Genomic DNA, 23,335 nt, shown 5'->3' with positions numbered 1-23,335 from the left:
CTGAGTATCGTTTCTCATCTGTCGTGAATTTTCAAGTATGGAAAGTTTTTCAGTTCCTTTGGTGAAGTTCATTTCTGGTGACTTTTGGTCATCCGTGAAGATGAGGCAAGTGCGCGTTCTGTGCCAGAAGACGATCACGCCGGTTCAAGTTCTGGAAGCGGCAATGGAAGACGACAACTCCATTCGCAAGGCCATCAAGAAGATACGTCTCACAGACTGCCAAGGCCGGGACAGTTGGCTGGAGATTTTTCACGAAATCAGTTTCATGGACTACGCTTCGCATCCGCACATCATGAAGATGGACTGGGCAGTAAAGTGCAAGGACTTTGTAGCTATCTGCATGCCTCTGTGCTCACGAGGATCTTTGCATGATGCGCGTCACCGTCTCAACAGGGAGCAGTTAGAGCGCTGCTTCGTGCAGACCGCCTGTGCGCTGAGATATCTTCACAACAGGTGGGCTGTACACGGGGACGTGAAGCCTGCCAACGTATTCCTGGATGAATCCAACAACGCTATTCTCGGTGACCTGGGAATGTCCCGCCTTCTGGCACACGGACAAAACAGAGTGAGCAGCAAGAACGTACTCGGAACAAAAGGCTATCTCGCTCCAGAGATCCAGAGTGACATCACCGTAGATCCTTTTCTGGTGAGTAACTGCAGAGTTTTCTACTTAGTGAGCTTGTTTATTTGCGTGTTTGATTTGTTTAAGTTTAATGTTGTGTAAAAGTTGTCCTGATGTTTGGTTTTTTTGTTTGTCTGTCGGTATGTTTTTGTGGCTTTGTTTCTGCTGTAAATTTATTGTATGTTTTTATTCTGTTGTAAACAAGTAATTTTATTTAAAAATTGTAAATGCGCTGTGGCTTTTGTTATTGGGTTATAATATGCATAACATCCTTTCTTTGTTTGTCTGGTGTAATCTTGTTAGTCACTATTGCGTACTAGTAGATAATTGTATTTTCCCTTTCTTTTTTCTGCTGCTCCCTGAAGGTCTTTGTATACTGCAGCAATATGCTGTTGCCTGGAACCATTTGCTCACTATTGACCAACTCTTTTTTCCACTTATTCTCTACAGACGGACGCGTACGCACTTGGAGCAACGCTGTGGTTTCTTGTCTTCAAACGAAAACCTCGCGATGGAGAGGATCTTCTGCACGCTGTGAAATCCGACAGAACCCTAATGCCGCTCTTGGGCTTCTTCAGGTAACGAGACATTCTTTACTTTGGATCCTAACCCAATGCAGCTTTCTTTACTTTTAGATGAGTGCTGTTGATTCCTTGTAAATGAAAAATAAAATAGTAATATGTTGGTTTTTTAAAGAAAATACATACTTGTAGTCTGTTACGTAGAATATTCAGAAATTTCCATTTACCATAATATGAATACTTGCTTTCACTTGAGGTTGCCGATTATTTATCTTAGTATTTTTGCTTACTCCACAGGTTTGTGCTCTACAGGCTTGTACAGAACAACCCACGACTCCGACTTTCAGTCTGCCATCTCCTGGAATTCCTTCGTGAGCGCTTTCAGCAGTTCAGGGTAATCATAGACTCTCTGTAACGAGTGCAAGTGCTGTATTTGCATACTTTTTTTCCTCTTTTCTTTCTTCATTTTAGCACTTTCTAACAAAATATGGTGTTGAAGTTGTTTCTAGTTTTCTTATATTTCACCCATTTCCGTTTACCTAATTCACCTAATAATTGAATTGAATTGCTATTTTGGTTTTTGAAATGTACTACACTACTTTAACTTTTAGTTTACTTACAAATTTGTCCACCCAACGACACATATTTTGCACTCGTGTTTGTCTTAACCAACAGAAAACTCAATGAGGCAGGAAGCAGGTGTCTTGGACACACCAAGGCAAGCTCAGGGCCTGTACATCACCAGCTGAAGTCATCATGTGAGTAATGGGGAGTTGACGAGGACTTTACACATGTTGCTGGTGAGTTGTTACCCTCACTACCGCTGAGGGGGGACCTGCTACCTACGAAGTGGACACAGCATTTTCTCTATTTTACTTTACTAACATAGTTGTCTCACAGTAACTAAAAAGTTTCCATTTTATCTAACTCTGAAATGTCTTGTCTCGTACGTGCATTTCTGTGTTTTCATTAATGTGTTACTAACGAGCCGAAATTATTCCAGCAACTGTGGGGGCAGCGCTTGTTTTAATCGGCTACTTTGTTTTGTCTTTTTTCAGCTGTTTCAATAACAACTACTCAATCGTTAAATCACTAGAATGCAAACTGTAGCTATAACTTACTTTAATTAGCAAAATGTACTAATTTCTAACATCCAATTTGTTGACTGACCCAACCCATAACACTAACATTCTTAAACTGACTAACAACTAACATACCCCAGACGTGAGCGCTCGGTAGCGCCGTCTTTTTAATCAGGCCTCGGTGTACAGTGTACCCTGAGACGGTCCCAAGCCCGTGGAAACTGAGAGGGAAAAGGCGATGATGCCAACATAAAAAAACAAAGTAGTTTTATTTCATCGGTATGTTTTGTAACTCCATTCAGAAGTCTGTATAGCATCTCATTACTAAGACATGTTTTTGTTTCCTGCTCGAAGTGTAGCGTTGTGCAAATACCACTCCAAATCACACGGTAAGGATTATTTCAACTCCAATAGGTTGGAAGGTTAGAATGCCCGTCGCCCAATCAAAATACATAAATGCAGAAAGGTTCACAGGACAAACATGTGTTGTGCCACACAACCAAGCTCTCAACAGCAGCGCTATGTACCCACAGATAAGACATCGGAAAACCACGGAATGGATCAAGTTCACAGTATCGTGCAGACGTAGACTGTTGGAGATTGAGGAATGTCACAAACCATATGGCCCAGAATTATTTTTTTCCTCCTAACTCAAAAGGATCCTTTCATTTGCATCCAAAGGTTATAAACTTTTAGGTCAAGAATTAATGGGTGAAGATGTTTGGGTTACTTTAACCTTGAGAACAAGTCACGCGATGTGCAGTTCCCTTGATCACTTAATTAAGCTATTCCCTCGTGTTGTCCTCTAAAACACCTTTCATTCTGTTTTTGTTACTAACTGTTGTTCAGTTTTCTGTAAAATTTCCTTATCAGCCTCTCACAGAAAATTGACACAGATGCATACTTACAGGCAGACTTTTTTCAACTTTCAAACGACATCTCCCAGACACACTCTCCCTTACAAACACAAACACACACACACACACACACACATACACACACACATACACACACACACACACACACACACACACACACACACACACACACACACACACACATACAGGAGCACCCATACAGAATCAAGAATTCTATACTTTTTGTCATGGAGCTGAAATGTAGTTTTCCAGGTAATTAATTTTCATTAGTTGTAAGTAATTTCTTACTCAAAATTCTGGGAGCTGCCTATTACCTTGCTCAGAGCTGCCTATTACCTTGCTCATTAATTTGTTCTGCCGATTTCCCTCTAGCCAAACCTCACTGTTTTGATTTCAACGTCAACAAAAGACTTTTGAATCTTGAGCGTATTTTTTTAATACCTGCTATAACAGAGTACTCTCAATGGAGTCCAAATGATGTGCTGGCCGCTACTGCGTCATACAGCCACCAACAACCAGATGTTATAAACACTTCAACAAAAGCCATTTCAGTGGGTTTTTTACCCTGAGACGATGTTGTTTCATATCTTGGAGATGGAAACAATAGATCTTTATTCATTTTCGACTACAGCACGATCAGTCACAGAAAAATGCTAGCCACGGAAACATCTACTATTTAAAATATAAAAACTGACCTGGCTGAGTTAATCCTTTTTAATTTTTTTTTAGCCCAAAGCATGTATCCCATTTTTTAAAAGATCATTTGCTCCAGGGACTTTCTCTCAGTGAGCCAACATCGAACGGAAAAAAATGCAACAAAATTTAGCGGCGTAAAGATTAAAAGGTTTGGTTTTTGTTATATCATATGGAGAACAAGTCCCACCAAGTGCTGTTTACTTAGTTAAACTTTCCCCTCAATTCGTACTCTGAAAAGCCCGTCCTTCGTTTTCGTTGGTTAGTTAGGTTGTTTTTTTTTTAATTTTTACCAGCATTACGTTTTCTGTGAAATTCACTTTTTCACCACTAAAATAAACAGAGAAACAAACTCACAGGCAGACCCACTCTCAGTCTCGTCTCTCACACGATTCTCTCACATACACACTCAAGCATACGCATACACACACGCACCCACACAGAATCTACAGATTTCAGAATCTACAGATTTCTGCTTTTAGATATGGAACTTGAAATGTAGTTTTAAAGTGAGTATTTTCTTTTCTTGTGAGGAATTTAATGCTCAAGATTATAGTATCGGAACACTATCTTGCTCTTAATTATCTGTATTGTCCAACATCGCTCTCTCTCTCTCTCATACCCTCACTGTTTGGATTTCAATGATGACAAAAGGTTGTTGATTTTAGTAAGCACGTGTAGCTTCAGGGTGTTTTTATTTGTTTTGATACTCATGGCAGAGTTGGCTCAATGGAATCCTTATGACACGCTGGCCGCTATTGCAACATGCAGCCAACAACACGAAGACGTTGTGAATACTGGACAACAAAGGCCGTTTCAGCGTTGTTTCCCCCTCCAGTGATGTTGTTTCACACCTTGGAGAAGGAAACAATAGGTCTTTATTCGTCTTGGACATCAGCACAATGGATGTTACAAAAACTCTAGCCATGTAAATAACAACTACGCATAATCAACTAGCCACACTTTGTTAATCCTTCATTTGACATGAACCTTACTAGGATTTTGATTGGCGGTGATAGGGGAAAGGGAGGAGCAACAGGGAATATAAAGTCAGCAGACCTGGACATCCTCCAGTTCACCGTAACGCTTTTACAGTGAGAGGTCGTTGCTTTTTCAGTGTGCCTGAGTATCGTTTCTCAACATCTGTCGTGAATTTTCAAGTATGGAAAGTTTTTCAGTTCCTTTGGTGAAGTTCATTTCTGGTGACTTTTGGTCATCCGTGAAGATGAGGCAAGTGCGCGTTCTGTGCCAGAAGACGATCACGCCGGTTCAAGTTCTGGAAGCGGCAATGGAAGACGACAACTCCATTCGCAAGGCCATCAAGAAGATACGTCTCACAGACTGCCAAGGCCGGGACAGTTGGCTGGAGATTTTTCACGAAATCAGTTTCATGGACTACGCTTCGCATCCGCACATCATGAAGATGGACTGGGCAGTAAAGTGCAAGGACTTTGTAGCTATCTGCATGCCTCTGTGCTCACGAGGATCTTTGCATGATGCGCGTCACCGTCTCAACAGGGAGCAGTTAGAGCGCTGCTTCGTGCAGACCGCCTGTGCACTGAGATATCTTCACAACAGGTGGGCTGTACACGGGGACGTGAAGCCTGCCAACGTATTCCTGGATGAATCCAACAACGCTATTCTCGGTGACCTGGGAATGTCCCGCCTTCTGGCACACGGACAAAACAGAGTGAGCAGCAAGAACGTACTCGGAACAAAAGGCTATCTCGCTCCAGAGATCCAGACTGACATCACCGTAGATCCTTTTCTGGTGAGTAACTGCAGAGTTTTCTACTTAGTGAGCTTGTTTATTTGCGTGTTTGATTTGTTTAAGTTTAATGTTGTGTAAAAGTTGTCCTGATGTTTGGTTTGTTTGTTTGTCTGTCGGTATGTTTTTGTGGCTTTGTTTCTGCTGTAAATTTATTGTATGTTTTTATTCTGTTGTAAACAAGTAATTTTATTTTAAAATTGTAAATGCGCTGTGGCTTTTGTTATTGGGTTATAATATGCATAACATCCTTTCTTTGTTTGTCTGGTGTAATCTTGTTTGTCACTATTGCGTACTAGTAGATAATTGTATTTTCCCTTTCTTTTTTTCTGTGTGCTCCCTGAAGGTCTTTGTATACTGCAGCAATATGCTGTTGCTTGGAACCATTTGCTCACTATTGACCAACTCTTTTTTCCACTTATTCTCTACAGACGGACGCGTACGCACTTGGAGCAACGCTGTGGTTTCTTGTCTTCAAACGAAAACCTCGCGATGGAGAGGATCTTCTGCACGCTGTGAAATCCGACAGAACCCTAATGCCGCTCTTGGGCTTCTTCAGGTAACGAGACATTCTTTACTTTTGATCCTAACCCAATGCAGCTTTCTTTACTTTTAGATGAGTGCTGTTGATTCCTTGTAAATGAAAAATAAAATAGTAATATGTTGGTTTTTTAAAGAAAATACATACTTGTAGTCTGTTACGTAGAATATTCAGAAATTTCCATTTACCATAATATGAATACTTGCTTTCACTTGATGTTGCCGATTATTTATCTGAGTATTTTTGCTTACTCCACAGGTTTGTGCTCTACAGGCTTGTACAGAACAACCCACGACTCCGACTTTCAGTCTGCCATCTCCTGGAATTCCTTCGTGAGCGCTTTCAGCAGTTCAGGGTAATCATAGACTCTCTGTAACGAGTGCAAGTGCTGTATTTGCATACTTTTTTTCCTCTTTTCTTTCTTCATTTTAGCACTTTCTAACAAAATATGGTGTTGAAGTTGTTTCTAGTTTTCTTATATTTCACCCATTTCCGTTTACCTAATTCACCTAATAATTGAATTGAATTGCTATTTTGGTTTTTGAAATGTACTACACTACTTTAACTTTTAGTTTACTTACAAATTTGTCCACCCAACGACACATATTTTGCACTCGTGTTTGTCTTAACCAACAGAAAACTCAATGAGGCAGGAAGCAGGTGTCTTGGACACACCAAGGCAAGCTCAGGGCCTGTACATCACCAGCTGAAGTCATCATGTGAGTAATGGGGAGTTGACGAGGACTTTACACATGTTGCTGGTGAGTTGTTACCCTCACTACCGCTGAGGGGGGACCTGCTACCTACGAAGTGGACACAGCATTTTCTCTATTTTACTTTACTAACATAGTTGTCTCACAGTAACTAAAAAGTTTCCATTTTTATCTAACTCTGAAATGTCTTGTCTCGTACTTGCAATTCTGTGTTTTCATTAATGTGTTACTAACGAGCCGAAATTATTCCAGCCACTGTGGGGGCAGCGCTTGGTTTAATCGGCTACTTTTTTTTTTTCAGCTGTTTCAATAACAACTACTCAATCGTTAAATCACTAGAATGCAAACTGTAGCTATAACTTACTTTAATTAGCAAAATATACTAATTTCTAACATCCAATTTGTTGACTGACCCAACCCATAACACTAACATTCTTAAACTGACTAACCACTAACATACCCCAGACGTGAGCGCTCGGTAGCGCCGTCTTTTTAATTAGGCCTCGGTGTACAGTGTACCCTGAGACGGTCCCAAGCCCGTGGAAACTGAGAGGGAAAAGGCGATGATGCCAAAATAAAAAAACAAAGTAGTTTTATTTCATCGGTATGTTTTGTAACTCCATTCAGAAGTCTGTATAGCATCTCATTACTAATACATGTTTTTGTTTCCTGCTCGAAGTGTAGCGTTGTGCAAATACCACTCCAAATCACACGGTAAGGATTATTTCAACTCCAATAGGTAGGAAGGTTAGAATGCCCGTCGCCCAATCAAAATGCAGAAATGCAGAAAGGTTCACACGACAAACATGTGTTGTGCCACACAACCAAGCTCTCAACAGCAGCGCCATGTACCCACAGATAAGACATCGGAAAACCACGGAATGGATCAAGTTCACAGTATTGTGCAGACGTAGACTGTTGGAGATTGAGGAATGTCACAAACCATATGGCCCAGAATTATTTTTTCCCTCCTAACTCAAAAGGATCCTTTCATTTGCATCCAAAGGTTATAAACTTTTAGGTCAAGAATTAATGGGTGAACAAGTCACGCGATGTGCAGTTCCCTTGATCACTTAATTAAGCTATTCCCTCGTGTTGTCCTCTAAAACACCTTTCATTCTGTCCTCTAAAACACCTTTCATTCTGTTTTTGTTACTAACTGTTGTTCAGCCGCTCACAGAAAATTGATACAGACTTTTTTCAACTTTCAAACGACATCTCCCAGACACACTCTCCCTTACAAACACAAACACACACACACACACACACACACACACACACACACACACACACACACACACACACACACACACACACACACACACACACACACACACACACACACGCGCGCATACAGGACCCATACAGAATCAAGAATTCTATCCTTTTTGTCATGGAGCTGAAATGTAGTTTTCCAAGTAATTAATTTTCATTAGTTGTAAGTAATTTCTTACTCAAAATTCTGGGAGCTGCCTATTACTTTGCTCATTAATTTGTTCTGCCGATTTCCCTCTAGCCAAACCTCACTGTTTTGATTTCAACGTCAACAAAAGACTTGAATCTTGAGCGTATTTTTTTAATACCTGCTATAACAGAGTACTCTCAATGGAGTCCAAATGATGTGCTGGCCGCTACTGCGTCATACAGCCACCAACAACCAGATGTTATAAACACTTCAACAAAAGCCATTTCAGTGGGTTTTTTACCCTGAGACGATGTTGTTTCATATCTTGGAGATGGAAACAATAGATCTTTATTCATTTTCGACTACAGCACGATCAGTCACAGAAAAATGCTAGCCACGGAAACATCTACTATTTTAAATATAAAAAACTGACCTGGCTGAGTTAATCCTTTTAAAATTTTTTTTAGCCCAAAGCATGTATCCCATTTTTTAAAAGATCATTTGCTCCAGGGACTTTCTCTCAGTGAGCCAACATCGAACGGAAAAAAATGTAACAAAATTTAGCGGCGTAAAGATTAAAAAGTTTGGTTTTTGTTATATCATATGGAGAACAAGTCCCACCAAGTGCTGTTTACTTAGTTAAACTTTCCCCTCAATTCGTACTCTGAAAAGCCCGTCCTTCGTTTTCGTTGGTTAGTTAGGTTGTTGTTTTTTTAAATTTTTATCAGCATTACGTTTTCTGTGAAATTCACTTTTTCACCACTAAAATAAACAGAGAAACAAACTCACAGGCAGACCCACTCTCAGTCTCGTCTCTCACACGATTCTCTCACATACACACTCAAGCATACGCATACACACACGCACCCACACAGAATCTACAGATTTCTGCTTTTAGATATGGAACTTGAAATGTAGTTTTAAAGTGAGTATTTTCTTTTCTTGTGAGGAATTTAATGCTCAAGATTATAGTATCGGAACACTATCTTGCTCTTAATTATCTGTATTGTCCAACATCGCTCTCTCTCTCTCATACCCTCACTGTTTGGATTTCAATGATGACAAAAGGTTGTTGATTTTAGTAAGCACGTGTAGCTTCAGGGTGTTTTTATTTGTTTTGATACTCAGGGCAGAGTTGGCTCAATGGAATCCTTATGACACGCTGGCCGCTATTGCAACGTGCAGCCAACAACACGAAGACGTTGTGAATACTGGACAACAAAGGCCGTTTCAGCGTTGTTTCACCCTCCAGTGATGTTGTTTCACACCTTGGAGAAGGAAACAATAGGTCTTTATTCGTCTTGGACAACAGCACGGTCGGTGTTACAAAAACTCTAGCCATGTAAATAACAACTACGCATAATCAACTATCCACACTTTGTTAATCCTTCATTTGACATGAACCTTACTAGGATTTTGATTGGCGGTGATAGGGGAAAGGGAGGAGCAACAGGGAATATAAAGTCAGCCGACCTGGACATCCTCCAGTTCACCGTAACGCTTTTACAGTGAGAGGTCGTTGCTTTTTCAGTGTGCCTGAGTATCGTTTCTCAACATCTGTCGTGAATTTTCAAGTATGGAAAGTTTTTCAGTTCCTTTGGTGAAGTTCATTTCTGGTGACTTTTGGTGAAGATGAGGCAAGTGCGCGTTCTGTGCCAGAAGACGATCACGCCGGTTCAAGTTCTGGAAGCGGCAATGGAAGACGACAACTCCATTCGCAAGGCCATCAAGAAGATACGTCTCACAGACTGCCAAGGCCGGGACAGTTGGCTGGAGATTTTTCACGAAATCAGTTTCATGGACTACGCTTCGCATCCGCACATCATGAAGATGGACTGGGCAGTAAAGTGCAAGGACTTTGTAGCTATCTGCATGCCTCTGTGCTCACGAGGATCTTTGCATGATGCGCGTCACCGTCTCAACAGGGAGCAGTTAGAGCGCTGCTTCGTGCAGACCGCCTGTGCACTGAGATATCTTCACAACAGGTGGGCTGTACACGGGGACGTGAAGCCTGCCAACGTATTCCTGGATGAATCCAACAACGCTATTCTCGGTGACCTGGGAATGTCCCGCCTTCTGGCACACGGACAAAACAGAGTGAGCAGCAAGAACGTACTCGGAACAAAAGGCTATCTCGCTCCAGAGATCCAGAGTGACATCACCGTAGATCCTTTTCTGGTGAGTAACTGCAGAGTTTTCTACTTAGTGAGCTTGTTTATTTGCGTGTTTGATTTGTTGAAGTTTAATGTTGTGTAAAAGTTGTCCTGATGTTTGGTTTGTTTGTTTGTCTGTCGGTATGTTTTTGTGGCTTTGTTTCTGCTGTAAATTTATTGTATGTTTTTATTCTGTTGTAAACAAGTAATTTTATTTAAAAATTGTAAATGCGCTGTGGCTTTTGTTTTTGGGTTATAATATGCATAACATCCTTTCTTTGTTTGTCTGGTGTAATCTTGTTTGTCACTATTGCGTACTAGTAGATAATTGTATTTTCCCTTTCTTTTTTTCTGTGTGCTCCCTGAAGGTCTTTGTATACTGCAGCAATATGCTGTTGCTTGGAACCATTTGCTCACTATTGACCAACTCTTTTTTCCACTTATTCTCTACAGACGGACGCGTACGCACTTGGAGCAACGCTGTGGTTTCTTGTCTTCAAACGAAAACCTCGCGATGGAGAGGATCTTCTGCACGCTGTGAAATCCGACAGAACCCTAATGCCGCTCTTGGGCTTCTTCAGGTAACGAGACATTCTTTACTTTGGATCCTAACCCAATGCAGCTTTCTTTACTTTTAGATGAGTGCTGTTGATTCCTTGTAAATGAAAAATAAAATAGTAATATGTTGGTTTTTTAAAGAAAATACATACTTGTAGTCTGTTACGTAGAATATTCAGAAATTTCCATTTACCATAATATGAATACTTGCTTTCACTTGATGTTGCCGATTATTTATCTGAGTATTTTTGCTTACTCCACAGGTTTGTGCTCTACAGGCTTGTACAGAACAACCCACGACTCCGACTTTCAGTCTGCCATCTCCTGGAATTCCTTTGTGAGCGTTTTCAGCAGTTCAGGGTAATCATAGACTCTCTGTAACGAGTGCAAGTGCTGTATTTGCATACTTTTTTTCCTCTTTTCTTTCTTCATTTTAGCACTTTCTAACAAAATATGGTGTTGAAGTTGTTTCTAGTTTTCTTATATTTCACCCATTTCCGTTTACCTAATTCACCTAATAATTGAATTGAATTGCTATTTTGGTTTTTGAAATGTACTACACTACTTTAACTTTTAGTTTACTTACAAATTTGTCCACCCAACGACACATATTTTGCACTCGTGTTTGTCTTAACCAACAGAAAACTCAATGAGGCAGGAAGCAAGTGTCTTGGACACACCAAGGCAAGCTCAGGGCCTGTACATCACAAGCTGAAGTCATCATGTGAGTAATGGGGAGTTGACGAGGACTTTACACATGTTGCTGGTGAGTTGTTACCCTCACTACCGCTGAGGGAGGATCTGCTACCTACGAAGTGGACACAGCATTTTCTCTATTTTACTTTACTAACATAGTTGTCTCACAGTAACTAAAAAGTTTCCATTTTATCTAACTCTGAAATGTCTTGTCTCGTACGTGCATTTCTGTGTTTTCATTAATGTGTTACTAACGAGCCGAAATTATTCCAGCCACTGTGGGGGCAGCGCTTGGTTTAATCGGCTACTTTGTTTTGTCTTTTTTCAGCTGTTTCAATAACAACTACTCAATCGTTAAATCACTAGAATGCAAACTGTAGCTATAACTTACTTTAATTAGCAAAATGTACTAATTTCTAACATCCAATTTGTTGACTGACCCAACCCATAACACTAACATTCTTAAACTGACTAACAACTAACATACCCCAGACGTGAGCGCTCGGTAGCGCCGTCTTTTTAATCAGGCCTCGGTGTACAGTGTACCCTGAGACGGTCCCAAGCCCGTGGAAACTGAGAGGGAAAAGGCGATGATGCCAACATAAAAAAACAAAGTAGTTTTATTTCATCGGTATGTTTTGTAACTCCATTCAGAAGTCTGTATAGCATCTCATTACTAAGACATGTTTTTGTTTCCTGCTCGAAGTGTAGCGTTGTGCAAATACCACTCCAAATCACACGGTAAGGATTATTTCAACTCCAATAGGTAGGAAGGTTAGAATGCCCGTCGCCCAATCAAAATACATAAATGCAGAAAGGTTCACAGGACAAACATGTATTGTGCCACACAACCAAGCTCTCAACAGCAGCGCTATGTACCCACAGATACGACATCGGAAAACCACGGAATGGATCAAGTTCACAGTATTGTGCAGACGTAGACTGTTGGAGATTGAGGAATGCCACAAACCATATGGCCCAGAATTATTTTTTTCCTCCTAACTCAAAAGGATCCTTTCATTTGCATCCAAGGGTTATAAACTTTTAGGTAAAGAATTAATGGGTGAAGATGTTTGGGTTACTTTAACCTTCTTTCATTCTGTTTTTGTTACTAACTGTTGTTCCACTTAATTAAGCTATTCCCTCGTGTTGTCCTCTAAAACACCTTTCATTCTGTTTTTGTTACTAACTGTTGTTCAGTTTTCTGTAAAATTTCCTTATCAGCCTCTCACAGAAAATTGACACAGATGCATACTTACAGGCAGACTTTTTTCAACTTTCAAACGACATCTCCCAGACACACACACACACACACACACACACACATACACACACACATACACACACACACACACACACACACACACACACACACACACACACACACACACACACACACACACACACACACACACACACACACAAACACGCAAGGTTGTCATGGAGCTGAAATGTAGTTTTCCAGGTAATTAATTTTCATTAGTTGTAAGTAATTTCTTACTCAAAATTCTGGGAGCTGCCTATTACCTTGCTCATTAATTTGTTCTGCCGATTTCCCTCTAGCCAAACCTCACTGTTTTGATTTCAACGTCAACAAAAGACTTTTGAATCTTGAGCGTATTTTTTTAATACCTGCTATAACAGAGTACTCTCAATGGAGTCCAAATGATGTGCTGGCCGCTACTGCGTCATACAGCCACCAACAACCAGATGTTATAAACACTTCAACAAAAGCCATTTCAGTGGGTTTTTTACCCTGAGACGATGTTGTTTCATATCTTGGAGATGGAAACAATAGATTTTTATTCATTTTCGACTACAGCACGATCAGTCACAGAAAAATGCTAGCCACGGAAACATCTACTATTTAAAATATAAAAACTGACCTGGCTGAGTTAATCCTTTTTAATTTTTTTTTAGCCCAAAGCATGTATCCCATTTTTTAAAAGATCATTTGCTCCAGGGACTTTCTCTCAGTGAGCCAACATCGAACGGAAAAAATGCAACAAAATTTAGCGGCGTAAAGATTAAAAAGTTTGGTTTTTGTTATATCATATGGAGAACAAGTCCCACCAAGTGCTGTTTACTTAGTTAAACTTTCCCCTCAATTCGTACTCTGAAAAGCCCGTCCTTCGTTTTCGTTGGTTAGTTAGGTTGTTTTTTTTTTAATTTTTACCAGCATTACGTTTTCTGTGAAATTCACTTTTTCACCACTAAAATAAACAGAGAAACAAACTCACAGGCAGACCCACTCTCAGTCTCGTCTCTCACACGATTCTCTCACATACACACTCAAGCATACGCATACACACACGCACCCACACAGAATCTACAGATTTCTGCTTTTAGATATGGAACTTGAAATGTAGTTTTAAAGTGAGTATTTTCTTTTCTTGTGAGGAATTTAATGCTCAAGATTATAGTATCGGAACACTATCTTGCTCTTAATTATCTGTATTGTCCAACATCGCTCTCTCTCTCTCTCTCATACCCTCACTGTTTGGATTTCAATGATGACAAAAGGTTGTTGATTTTAGTAAGCACGTGTAGCTTCAGGGTGTTTTTATTTGTTTTGATACTCAGGGCAGAGTTGGCTCAATGGAATCCTTATGACACGCTGGCCGCTATTGCAACATGCAGCCAACAACACGAAGACGTTGTGAATACTGGACAACAAAGGCCGTTTCAGCGTTGTTTCCCCCTCCAGTGATGTTGTTTCACACCTTGGAGAAGGAAACAATAGGTCTTTATTCGTCTTGGACATCAGCACAATCGATGTTACAAAAACTCTAGCCATGTAAATAACAACTACGCATAATCAACTATCCACACTTTGTTAATCCTTCATTTGACATGAACCTTACTAGGATTTTGATTGGCGGTGATAGGGGAAAGGGAGGAGCAACAGGGAATATAAAGTCAGCAGACCTGGACATCCTCCAGTTCACCGTAACGCTTTTACAGTGAGAGGTCGTTGCTTTTTCAGTGTGCCTGAGTATCGTTTCTCAACATCTGTCGTGAATTTTCAAGTATGGAAAGTTTTTCAGTTCCTTTGGTGAAGTTCATTTCTGGTGACTTTTGGTCATCCGTGAAGATGAGGCAAGTGCGCGTTCTGTGCCAGAAGACGATCACGCCGGTTCAAGTTCTGGAAGCGGCAATGGAAGACGACAACTCCATTCGCAAGGCCATCAAGAAGATACGTCTCACAGACTGCCAAGGCCGGGACAGTTGGCTGGAGATTTTTCACGAAATCAGTTTCATGGACTACGCTTCGCATCCGCACATCATGAAGATGGACTGGGCAGTAAAGTGCAAGGACTTTGTAGCTATCTGCATGCCTCTGTGCTCACGAGGATCTTTGCATGATGCGCGTCACCGTCTCAACAGGGAGCAGTTAGAGCGCTGCTTCGTGCAGACGGCCTGTGCACTGAGATATCTTCACAACAGGTGGGCTGTACACGGGGACGTGAAGCCTGCCAACGTATTCCTGGATGAATCCAACAACGCTATTCTCGGTGACCTGGGAATGTCCCGCCTTCTGGCACACGGACAAAACAGAGTGAGCAGCAAGAACGTACTCGGAACAAAAGGCTATCTCGCTCCAGAGATCCAGAGTGACATCACCGTAGATCCTTTTCTGGTGAGTAACTGCAGAGTTTTCTACTTAGTGAGCTTGTTTATTTGCGTGTTTGATTTGTTGAAGTTTAATGTTGTGTAAAAGTTGTCCTGATGTTTGGTTTGTTTGTTTGTCTGTCGGTATGTTTTTGTGGCTTTGTTTCTGCTGTAAATTTATTGTATGTTTTTATTCTGTTGTAAACAAGTAATTTTATTTAAAAATTGTAAATGCGCTGTGGCTTTTGTTATTGGGTTATAATATGCATAACATCCTTTCTTTGTTTGTCTGGTGTAATCTTGTTTGTCACTATTGCGTACTAGTAGATAATTGTATTTTCCCTTTCTTTTTTTCTGTGTGCTCCCTGAAGGTCTTTGTATACTGCAGCAATATGCTGTTGCTTGGAACCATTTGCTCACTATTGACCAACTCTTTTTTCCACTTATTCTCTACAGACGGACGCGTACGCACTTGGAGCAACGCTGTGGTTTCTTGTCTTCAAACGAAAACCTCGCGATGGAGAGGATCTTCTGCACGCTGTGAAATCCGACAGAACCCTAATGCCGCTCTTGGGCTTCTTCAGGTAACGAGACATTCTTTACTTTGGATCCTAACCCAATGCAGCTTTCTTTACTTTTAGATGAGTGCTGTTGATTCCTTGTAAATGAAAAATAAAATAGTAATATGTTGGTTTTTTAAAGAAAATACATACTTGTAGTCTGTTACGTAGAATATTCAGAAATTTCCATTTACCATAATATGAATACTTGCTTTCACTTGATGTTGCCGATTATTTATCTGAGTATTTTTGCTTACTCCACAGGTTTGTGCTCTACAGGCTTGTACAGAACAACCCACGACTCCGACTTTCAGTCTGCCATCTCCTGGAATTCCTTCGTGAGCGCTTTCAGCAGTTCAGGGTAATCATAGACTCTCTGTAACGAGTGCAAGTGCTGTATTTGCATACTTTTTTTCCTCTTTTCTTTCTTCATTTTAGCACTTTCTAACAAAATATGGTGTTGAAGTTGTTTCTAGTTTTCTTATATTTCACCCATTTCCGTTTACCTAATTCACCTAATAATTGAATTGAATTGCTATTTTGGTTTTTGAAATGTACTACACTGCTTTAACTTTTAGTTTACTTACAAATTTGTCCACCCAACGACACATATTTTGCACTCGTGTTTGTCTTAACCGACAGAAAACTCAATGAGGCAGGAAGCAGGTGTCTTGGACACACCAAGGCAAGCTCAGGGCCTGTACATCACCAGCTGAAGTCATCATGTGAGTAATGGGGAGTTGACGAGGACTTTACACATGTTGCTGGTGAGTTGTTACCCTCACTACCGCTGAGGGGGGACCTGCTACCTACGAAGTGGACACAGCATTTTCTCTATTTTACTTTACTAACATAGTTGTCTCACAGTAACTAAAAAGTTTCCATTTTATCTAACTCTGAAATGTCTTGTCTCGTACGTGCATTTCTGTGTTTTCATTAATGTGTTACTAACGAGCCGAAATTATTCCAGCCACTGTGGGGGCAGCGCTTGGTTTAATCGGCTACTTTGTTTTGTCTTTTTTCAGCTGTTTCAATAACAACTACTCAATCGTTAAATCACTAGAATGCAAACTGTAGCTATAACTTACTTTAATTAGCAAAATGTACTAATTTCTAACATCCAATTTGTTGACTGACCCAACCCATAACACTAACATTCTTAAACTGACTAACAACTAACATACCCCAGACGTGAGCGCTCGGTAGCGCCGTCTTTTTAATCAGGCCTCGGTGTACAGTGTACCCTGAGACGGTCCCAAGCCCGTGGAAACTGAGAGGGAAAAGGCGATGATGCCAACATAAAAAACAAAGTAGTTTTATTTCATCGGTATGTTTTGTAACTCCATTCAGAAGTCTGTATAGCATCTCATTACTAAGACATGTTTTTGTTTCCTGCTCGAAGTGTAGCGTTGTGCAAATACCACTCCAAATCACACGGTAAGGATTATTTCAACTCCAATAGGTAGGAAGGTTAGAATGCCCGTCGCCCAATCAAAATACATAAATGCAGAAAGGTTCACAGGACAAACATGTATTGTGCCACACAACCAAGCTCTCAACAGCAGCGCTATGTACCCACAGATAAGACATCGGAAAACCACGGAATGGATCAAGTTCACAGTATCGTGCAGACGTAGACTGTTGGAGATTGAGGAATGTCACAAACCATATGGCCCAGAATTATTTTCTTCCTCCTAACTCAAAAGGATCCTTTCATTTGCATCCAATGGGTGAAGATGTTTGGGTTACTTTAATTGAGAACAAGTCACGCGATGTGCAGTTCCCTTGATCACTTAATTAAGCTATTCCCTCGTGTTGTCCTCTAAAACACCCCTCGTGTTGTCCTCTTACTAACTGTTGTTCAGTTTTCTGTAAAATTTTCTGTAAAATTTCCTTATCAGCCTCTCACAGAAAATTGACACAGATGAGATGCATACTTACAGGCAGACTTTTTTCAACTTTCAAACGACATACAAACACACACACACACACATACACACACACATACACACACACACACACACACACACACACACACACACACACACACACACACACACACACACACACACACGCAAGGACCCATACAGAATCAAGAATTCTATCCTTTTTGTCATGGAGCTGAAATGTAGTTTTCCAAGTAATTAATTTTCATTAGTTGTAAGTAATTTCTTACTCAAAATTCTGGGAGCTGCCTATTACCTTGCTCATTAATTTGTTCTGCCGATTTCCCTCTAGCCAAACCTCACTGTTTTGATTTCAACGTCAACAAAAGACTTGAATCTTGAGCGTATTTTTTTAATACCTGCTATAACAGAGTACTCTCAATGGAGTCCAAATGATGTGCTGGCCGCTACTGCGTCATACAGCCACCAACAACCAGATGTTATAAACACTTCAACAAAAGCCATTTCAGTGGGTTTTTTACCCTGAGACGATGTTGTTTCATATCTTGGAGATGGAAACAATAGATCTTTATTCATTTTCGACTACAGCACGATCAGTCACAGAAAAATGCTAGCCACGGAAACATCTACTATTTAAAATATAAAAAACTGACCTGGCTGAGTTAATCCTTTTTTAAAAAAATTTTCGCCCAAAGCATGTATCCCATTTTTTAAAACATCATTTGCTCCAGGGACTTTCTCTCAGTGAGCCAACATCGAACGGAAAAAAATGCAACAAAATTTAGCGGCGTAAAGATTAAAAAGTTTGGTTTTTGTTATATCATATGGAGAACAAGTCCCACCAAGTGCTGTTTACTTAGTTAAACTTTCCCCTCAATTCGTACTCTGAAAAGCCCGTCCTTCGTTTTCGTTGGTTAGTTAGGTTGTTTTTTTTTTTAATTTTTACCAGCATTACGTTTTCTGTGAAATTCACTTTTTCACCACTAAAATAAACAGAGAAACAAACTCACAGGCAGACCCACTCTCAGTCTCGTCTCTCACACGATTCTCTCACATACACACTCAAGCATACGCATACACACACGCACCCACACAGAATCTACAGATTTCTGCTTTTAGATATGGAACTTGAAATGTAGTTTTAAAGTGAGTATTTTCTTTTCTTGTGAGGAATTTAATGCTCAAGATTATAGTATCGGAACACTATCTTGCTCTTAATTATCTGTATTGTCCAACATCGCTCTCTCTCTCTCTCTCATACCCTCACTGTTTGGATTTCAATGATGACAAAAGGTTGTTGATTTTAGTAAGCACGTGTAGCTTCAGGGTGTTTTTATTTGTTTTGATACTCAGGGCAGAGTTGGCTCAATGGAATCCTTATGACACGCTGGCCGCTATTGCAACGTGCAGCCAACAACACGAAGACGTTGTGAATACTGGACAACAAAGGCCGTTTCAGCGTTGTTTCCCCCTCCAGTGATGTTGTTTCACACCTTGGAGAAGGAAACAATAGGTCTTTATTCGTCTTGGACATCAGCACAATCGATGTTACAAAAACTCTAGCCATGTAAATAACAACTACGCATAATCAACTATCCACACTTTGTTAATCCTTCATTTGACATGAACCTTACTAGGATTTTGATTGGCGGTGATAGGGGAAAGGGAGGAGCAACAGGGAATATAAAGTCAGCAGACCTGGACATCCTCCAGTTCACCGTAACGCTTTTACAGTGAGAGGTCGTTGCTTTTTCAGTGTGCCTGAGTATCGTTTCTCAACATCTGTCGTGAATTTTCAAGTATGGAAAGTTTTTCAGTTCCTTTGGTGAAGTTCATTTCTGGTGACTTTTGGTCATCCGTGAAGATGAGGCAAGTGCGTGTTCTGTGCCAGAAGACGATCACGCCGGTTCAAGTTCTGGAAGCGGCAATGGAAGACGACAACTCCATTCGCAAGGCCATCAAGAAGATACGTCTCACAGACTGCCAAGGCCGGGACAGTTGGCTGGAGATTTTTCACGAAATCAGTTTCATGGACTACGCTTCGCATCCGCACATCATGAAGATGGACTGGGCAGTAAAGTGCAAGGACTTTGTAGCTATCTGCATGCCTCTGTGCTCACGAGGATCTTTGCATGATGCGCGTCACCGTCTCAACAGGGAGCAGTTAGAGCGCTGCTTCGTGCAGACCGCCTGTGCACTGAGATATCTTCACAACAGGTGGGCTGTACACGGGGACGTGAAGCCTGCCAACGTATTCCTGGATGAATCCAACAACGCTATTCTCGGTGACCTGGGAATGTCCCGCCTTCTGGCGCACGGACAAAACAGAGTGAGCAGCAAGAACGTACTCGGAACAAAAGGCTATCTCGCTCCAGAGATCCAGAGTGACATCACCGTAGATCCTTTTCTGGTGAGTAACTGCAGAGTTTTCTACTTAGTGAGCTTGTTTATTTGCGTGTTTGATTTGTTTAAGTTTAATGTTGTGTAAAAGTTGTCCTGATGTTTGGTTTGTTTGTTTGTCTGTCGGTATGTTTTTGTGGCTTTGTTTCTGCTGTAAATTTATTGTATGTTTTTATTCTGTTGTAAACAAGTAATTTTATTTAAAAATTGTAAATGCGCTGTGGTTTTTGTTATTGGGTTATAATATGCATAACATCCTTTCTTTGTTTGTCTGGTGTAATCTTGTTTGTCACTATTGCGTGCTAGTAGATAATTGTATTTTCCCTTTCTTTTTTTTCTGCGTGCTCCCTGAAGGTCTTTGTATACTGCAGCAATATGCTGTTGCTTGGAACCATTTGCTCACTATTGACCAACTCTTTTTTCCACTTATTCTCTACAGACGGACGCGTACGCACTTGGAGCAACGCTGTGGTTTCTTGTCTTCAAACGAAAACCTCGCGATGGAGAGGATCTTCTGCACGCTGTGAAATCCGACAGAACCCTAATGCCGCTCTTGGGCTTCTTCAGGTAACGAGACATTCTTTACTTTGGATCCTAACCCAATGCAGCTTTCTTTACTTTTAGATGAGTGCTGTTGATTCCTTGTAAATGAAAAATAAAATAGTAATATGTTGGTTTTTTAAAGAAAATACATACTTGTAGTCTGTTACGTAGAATATTCAGAAATTTCCATTTACCATAATATGAATACTTGCTTTCACTTGATGTTGCCGATTATTTATCTGAGTATTTTTGCTTACTCCACAGGTTTGTGCTCTACAGGCTTGTACAGAACAACCCACGACTCCGACTTTCAGTCTGCCATCTCCTGGAATTCCTTCGTGAGCGCTTTCAGCAGTTCAGGGTAATCATAGACTCTCTGTAACGAGTGCAAGTGCTGTATTTGCATACTTTTTTTCCTCTTTTCTTTCTTCATTTTAGCACTTTCTAACAAAATATGGTGTTGAAGTTGTTTCTAGTTTTCTTATATTTCACCCATTTCCGTTTACCTAATTCACCTAATAATTGAATTGAATTGCTATTTTGGTTTTTGAAATGTACTACACTACTTTAACTTTTAGTTTACTTACAAATTTGTCCACTCAACGACACATATTTTGCACTCGTGTTTGTCGTAACCAACAGAAAACTCAATGAGGCAGGAAGCAGGTGTCTTGGACACACCAAGGCAAGCTCAGGGCCTGTACATCACCAGCTGAAGTCATCATGTGAGTAATGGGGAGTTGACGAGGACTTTACACATGCTGCTGGTGATTTGTTACCCTCACTACCGCTGAGGGGGGACCTGCTATCTACGAAGTGGACACAGCATTTTCTCTATTTTACTTTACTAACATAGTTGTCTCACAGTAACTAAAAAGTTTCCATTTTATCTAACTCTGAAATGTCTTGTCTCGTACGTGCATTTCTGTGTTTTCATTAATGTGTTACTAACGAGCCGAAATTATTCCAGCCACTGTGGGGGCAGCGCTTGGTTTAATCGGCTACTTTGTTTTGTCTTTTTCCAGCTGTTTCAATAACAACTACTCAATCGTTAAATCAATAGAATGCAAACTGTAGCTATAACTTACTTTAATTAACAAAATAGACTAATTTCTAACATCCAATTTGTTGACTGACCCAACCCATAAAACTAACATTCTTAAACTGACTAACAACTAACATACCCCAGACGTGAGCGCTCGGTAGCGCCGTCTTTTTAATCAGGCCTCGGTGTACAGTGTACCCTGAGACGGTCCCAAGCCCGTGGAAACTGAGAGGGAAAAGGCGATGATGCCAACACAAAAAAAACAAAGTAGTTTTATTTCATCGGTATGTTTTGTAACTCCATTCAGAAGTCTGTATGGCATCTCATTACTAATACATGTTTTTGTTTCCTGCTCGAAGTGTAGCGTTGTGCAAATACCACTCCAAATCACACGGTAAGGATTATTTCAACTCCAATAGGTTGGAAGGTTAGAATGCCCGTAGCCCAACCAAAATACATAAATGCAGAAAGGTTCACAGGACAAACATGTGTTGTGCCACACAACCAAGCTCTCAACAGCAGCGCTATGTACCCACAGATAAGACATCGGAAAACCACGGAATGGATCGAGTTCACAGTATCGTGCAGACGTAGACTGTTGGAGATTGAGGAATGTCACAAACCATATGGCCCAGAATTATTTTTTTCCTCCTAACTCAAAAGGATCCTTTCATTTGCATCCAAGGGTTATAAACTTTTAGGTAAAGAATTAATGGGTGAAGATGTTTGGGTTACTTTAACCTTGAGAACAAGTCACGCGATGTGCAGTTCCCTTGATCACTTAATTAAGCTATTCCCTCGTGTTGTCCTCTAAAACACCTTTCATTCTGTTTTTGTTACTAACTGTTGTTCAGTTTTCTGTAAAATTTCCTTATCAGCCTCTCACAGAAAATTGACACAGATGCATACTTACAGGCAGACTTTTTTCAACTTTCAAACGACATCTCCCAGACACACTCTCCCTTACAAACACAAACACACACACACACACACATACACACACACATACACACACACACACACACACACACACACACACACACACACACACACACACACACACACACACACACACGCGCTATCCTTTTTGTCATGGAGCTGAAATGTAGTTTTCCAAGTAATTAATTTTCATTAGTTGTAAGTAATTTCTTACTCAAAATTCTGGGAGCTGCCTATTACTTTGCTCATTAATTTGTTCTGCCGATTTCCCTCTAGCCAAACCTCACTGTTTTGATTTCAACGTCAACAAAAGACTTGAATCTTGAGCGTATTTTTTTAATACCTGCTATAACAGAGTACTCTCAATGGAGTCCAAATGATGTGCTGGCCGCTACTGCGTCATACAGCCACCAACAACCAGATGTTATAAACACTTCAACAAAAGCCATTTCAGTGGGTTTTTTACCCTGAGACGATGTTGTTTCATATCTTGGAGATGGAAACAATAGATCTTTATTCATTTTCGACTACAGCACGATCAGTCACAGAAAAATGCTAGCCACGGAAACATCTACTATTTTAAATATAAAAAACTGACCTGGCTGAGTTAATCCTTTTAAAATTTTTTTTAGCCCAAAGCATGTATCCCATTTTTTAAAAGATCATTTGCTCCAGGGACTTTCTCTCAGTGAGCCAACA

The 23,335-nt window shown here is 40.5% G+C and overlaps 3 protein-coding genes across 3 annotated transcripts; all 3 read left to right on the top strand.

The window, feature by feature from the left end:
* The first annotated feature begins 4,258 nt into the window (after window positions 1-4,258).
* LOC106012351 (probable cell cycle serine/threonine-protein kinase CDC5 homolog) lies at window positions 4,259-10,566 on the top strand. Its single transcript, XM_013085092.1, has 2 exons — window positions 4,259-5,026; window positions 9,861-10,566. Exons 1-2 carry the CDS (start codon window positions 4,959-4,961, stop codon window positions 10,477-10,479), a joined length of 687 nt encoding a protein of 228 aa, XP_012940546.1. The 5' UTR covers window positions 4,259-4,958; the 3' UTR covers window positions 10,480-10,566.
* Window positions 10,567-14,724: 4,158 nt separating this feature from the next.
* LOC101849224 (NUAK family SNF1-like kinase 2) lies at window positions 14,725-16,184 on the top strand. The gene is made up of 3 exons (XM_005102844.1): window positions 14,725-15,270; window positions 15,699-15,826; window positions 16,067-16,184. The coding sequence occupies exons 1-3, from the start codon at window positions 14,725-14,727 to the stop codon at window positions 16,182-16,184; spliced, it is 792 nt and encodes a 263-aa protein (XP_005102901.1).
* Window positions 16,185-19,573: 3,389 nt separating this feature from the next.
* LOC118478045 (NUAK family SNF1-like kinase 2) lies at window positions 19,574-21,034 on the top strand. Its single transcript, XM_035970938.1, has 3 exons — window positions 19,574-20,119; window positions 20,549-20,676; window positions 20,917-21,034. The coding sequence occupies exons 1-3, from the start codon at window positions 19,574-19,576 to the stop codon at window positions 21,032-21,034; spliced, it is 792 nt and encodes a 263-aa protein (XP_035826831.1).
* The last annotated feature ends 2,301 nt before the right edge of the window (window positions 21,035-23,335 follow it).

The sequence above is a fragment of the Aplysia californica genome, unplaced genomic scaffold (genome assembly GCF_000002075.1).
Source record: "Aplysia californica isolate F4 #8 unplaced genomic scaffold, AplCal3.0 scaffold00344, whole genome shotgun sequence".
Taxonomy (NCBI): Eukaryota; Metazoa; Mollusca; class Gastropoda; order Aplysiida; family Aplysiidae; genus Aplysia; species Aplysia californica.
Note: the sequence above shows the minus strand (reverse complement) of the source record. Positions and strands in the feature narration are given on the sequence as shown.